The 2839-nt window shown below is 55.3% G+C and overlaps 1 protein-coding gene across 1 annotated transcript in view; it reads left to right on the plus strand.

Moving 5' to 3' along the window:
- The window catches only part of SCNN1B (sodium channel, non-voltage-gated 1, beta subunit), an 8896-nt gene that overhangs the window by 3031 nt on the left and 3026 nt on the right, over positions 1–2839 (plus strand). Inside the window, exons 5-7 of the mRNA XM_010149074.1 lie at positions 482–585; positions 1037–1200; positions 1627–1734. Of these exons, the coding sequence (XP_010147376.1) occupies positions 482–585; positions 1037–1200; positions 1627–1734 (376 nt within the window). The remainder of the gene's footprint in view (positions 1–481; positions 586–1036; positions 1201–1626; positions 1735–2839) is intronic.

Raw genomic sequence — 2839 nt, forward strand, 5'->3', positions numbered from 1 at the left:
AGCGCCCCAGGGTGCGTGGGGCAGCTCAGCGGCTCCCCAGGGTGAGCGGGGCAGCTCCCCAGGATGTGCGGGGCAGCTCAGCAGCTCCCCAAGGTGCACAGGCTGCTGCCCCTTCTGCAACCCCACTCTGCAAAGAGGGCAAGGGAGACTTGTGACCAAAGAACGAGAGAGAACACCAGCCAAAACCCGTTACCGTAGCTCAGATCAAGCAGTTATTTCTCTCCTCTGGACAGACAATTCCTTTCCCTTCCCACAAACTGTTATCCCGAGTCTCAGGACCCACCAGTAGCTTCCTTGGCCTTGTGTCAGCAGCAAGACTGAAATGGTATCAGCTGAAAGTTCCATACGGGCATCTCACAAATGACGCGGTTTAAAGGGACCCCCAGGTGTGGCTGCCAAGGAGGGGTCCCAGCACATGCCCCGTTCTGTAGCCCCTCAGTCCTCCCCGCGAGTCACGGTTTTATGTGCACGGTTCTTCCAGGAATTTCACCCAAATCTATCACCCAGACCACGGAAACTGCTACATCTTTAACTGGGGCATGGACGAGGAGGCTTTGAATTCTTCCAACCCCGGAGCCGAGTTCGGTAAGAGGGAGCTCTGCCGACGAGGAAGGAGCTCAGGGAACACGTGTGTGGCGTTATGCTGCCCCTCAGCCGCCCCTTCTGCCAGGCATCACGGATGCATGATTTCAGTGCAGCAGGGAGTAACCTTGCGGGGAGGGGATAAGCCCCCAGAAGGGAGATGTGCCACGTAGAAACAAGCCATGCGACTCCAGATGTTACTTTGCAGAAGTGCAACATCTGGATAGCCCAAATGTCCAAGGCAATATCTGAATATTCAGATATTTCCACCCTGTGCCTTCGCCATCCTGTGTCTCTGTGCAGCCGTACGGATGCTGTAACAGCCAGACCCCGGCTCTGCCCCAGGGAACGGGGATTCCTGTGCACAGAGAGAAGAAAATAGACCCCATTCTTCTTTCCAAAGACTCACATCTCTATACAACTCCTGTTCTGAGTGTTTTCTCTGGTGTCTCAGGGCTGAAGTTAATCCTGGACATCAGCCAGCAAGACTATATCCCCTACCTGTCATCCGCTGCCGGCGCCAGGCTCATGCTGCATCAACAGAAGAGCTTCCCCTTCCTGAAGGACCAGGGCATCTATGCCATGGCCGGGACGGAGACCTCCATCGGCGTCTTGGTGGTATGTGTGGCATTCCTCTAGAGCAGATTGCCTGAGAATAATGTTATCTGATGGGACTGCCACCAAGTTTGTTTTAAGTCTTGGCTGAACTGGCTCAAACCGAAGAGTCGAGGTATACGCTCGCTGCGGGCTGGAACCGTTTATGGAGACTTTTATGTAACTGTCCTGGCAAAGGGCTTTATTGAAGCCAAAATACTGAGCTCAGGTCATTGTTTCTTCTTCCTTGAGCATGTCAGAAGGTGCCTTGCTAAACCACGCTGCTCCTGAATACCCTCATCTGCCTCCATCCGCCCTGGGCAATGGGCTGTCCACGATCTTTTGATAAAGCCAGGCAGGAATACAGGAATTAGAGTCTCTAGAAAAGGGGCGCAGGGCCCCGGGGAGGAGCGGTAATGACTGAAGTTTGCTGGTTCCGTTCTCTTTCAGGATGAGCTGGAGCGGATGGGCTATCCCTACAGTGACTGCACCATGAATGGCTCTGATGTCCCCGTAAAAAACCTCTACAGCCAGTATAATACTTCCTATTCCATCCAGGTAAACCATGTTTTTAAATCAAACAAAACTCTTCAGGAAAGATGGTGAAAGCAGTGAAAATCTTTGGCTAGCGTGCAGGACTAGTGGAGGACCAGCACCGATAAGGTAGAAAGCCTCACGTAAACACGGGAACCTTCTTTTCTGGTAATAAACCAACACCCAAGCCTGAACACTCCATAGCCCTGGGATTGGAAACGATCCCAGTGGATCCAGTGGAAGTCAGGACTGCAGGAGCAAGACCTAGCGCTGCGAGTGTGAAAACTCGCACCGAAAGATAAGGAGCATTGCTCTGGCAGTTCAGCGTAACCCCAGGGACTCCTTCCCACACCAACCCAGCTCGTAGTAGTTACGGTTCCCTCCGCCTAGTGTGAATTTTGCTGCATTTTGAGAGGAATGACCAGCAAAGTCCTAATTCCCAGGCAAAAGGCAACTGCTTCTACCTGCACGTACGAGCGCAGCTGAGCTGGTCCTTCCCTCGCACGCTGTCGCCTGGCAGCTCGGCTCCCCGAAGCGCAGGGTTCCCACTCATCCTGAAAGGCAAATGGGGCGAGAGCGGGGTGCGCCTGGGCCCCTCGGTCCCTTAAAAACTGAGGGTTCATCAGTTTCCCCCCTTTGGCTCCCCGAGCAGCCCTGGTTGTCATCATGCACCGGTCGGCTACTGGAGACCTCGCACCCCCGTCCCGCCCGGCCTCACTCCCTGCTGCACTGGTTTCACTGGGAGGTGCTGGGGACCGCTGGAGCCCCAGGGTGACAGAGCCAGGAGCAGCCCCCTCTGGAGCAGGGGATAGATCTGTAACGGGCTCAAACTCCCAACAGCTTTGGCTAATGCCAGTTCCTTAATGAAGGAAACCCTGGGAAAATGCTTCTTCCCACATATTCGGTTGGGAGCGCGGAGCTCCCCGTCCGCCCCAGCTCTGTGCCGGGACCTCGGGTGGCAGCGGCAGGGCCCGGCTGGGCACAGGGATGGCGTCAGCCCATGCTCCTCTGCCCACCTCAGCCCCGGGAGACTGCCAACGGATTCGCTCCTTTCCAAGGACACCCTGCTCATCCCGTCAAGGCAGGCAGGTTCTTTCTCCGCCCCAAGAACATCTCATTTTTTCCCTAC

Source organism: Eurypyga helias, unplaced genomic scaffold (genome assembly GCF_000690775.1).
Source record: "Eurypyga helias isolate BGI_N326 unplaced genomic scaffold, ASM69077v1 scaffold34393, whole genome shotgun sequence".
Lineage (NCBI taxonomy): Eukaryota > Metazoa > Chordata > Aves > Eurypygiformes > Eurypygidae > Eurypyga > Eurypyga helias.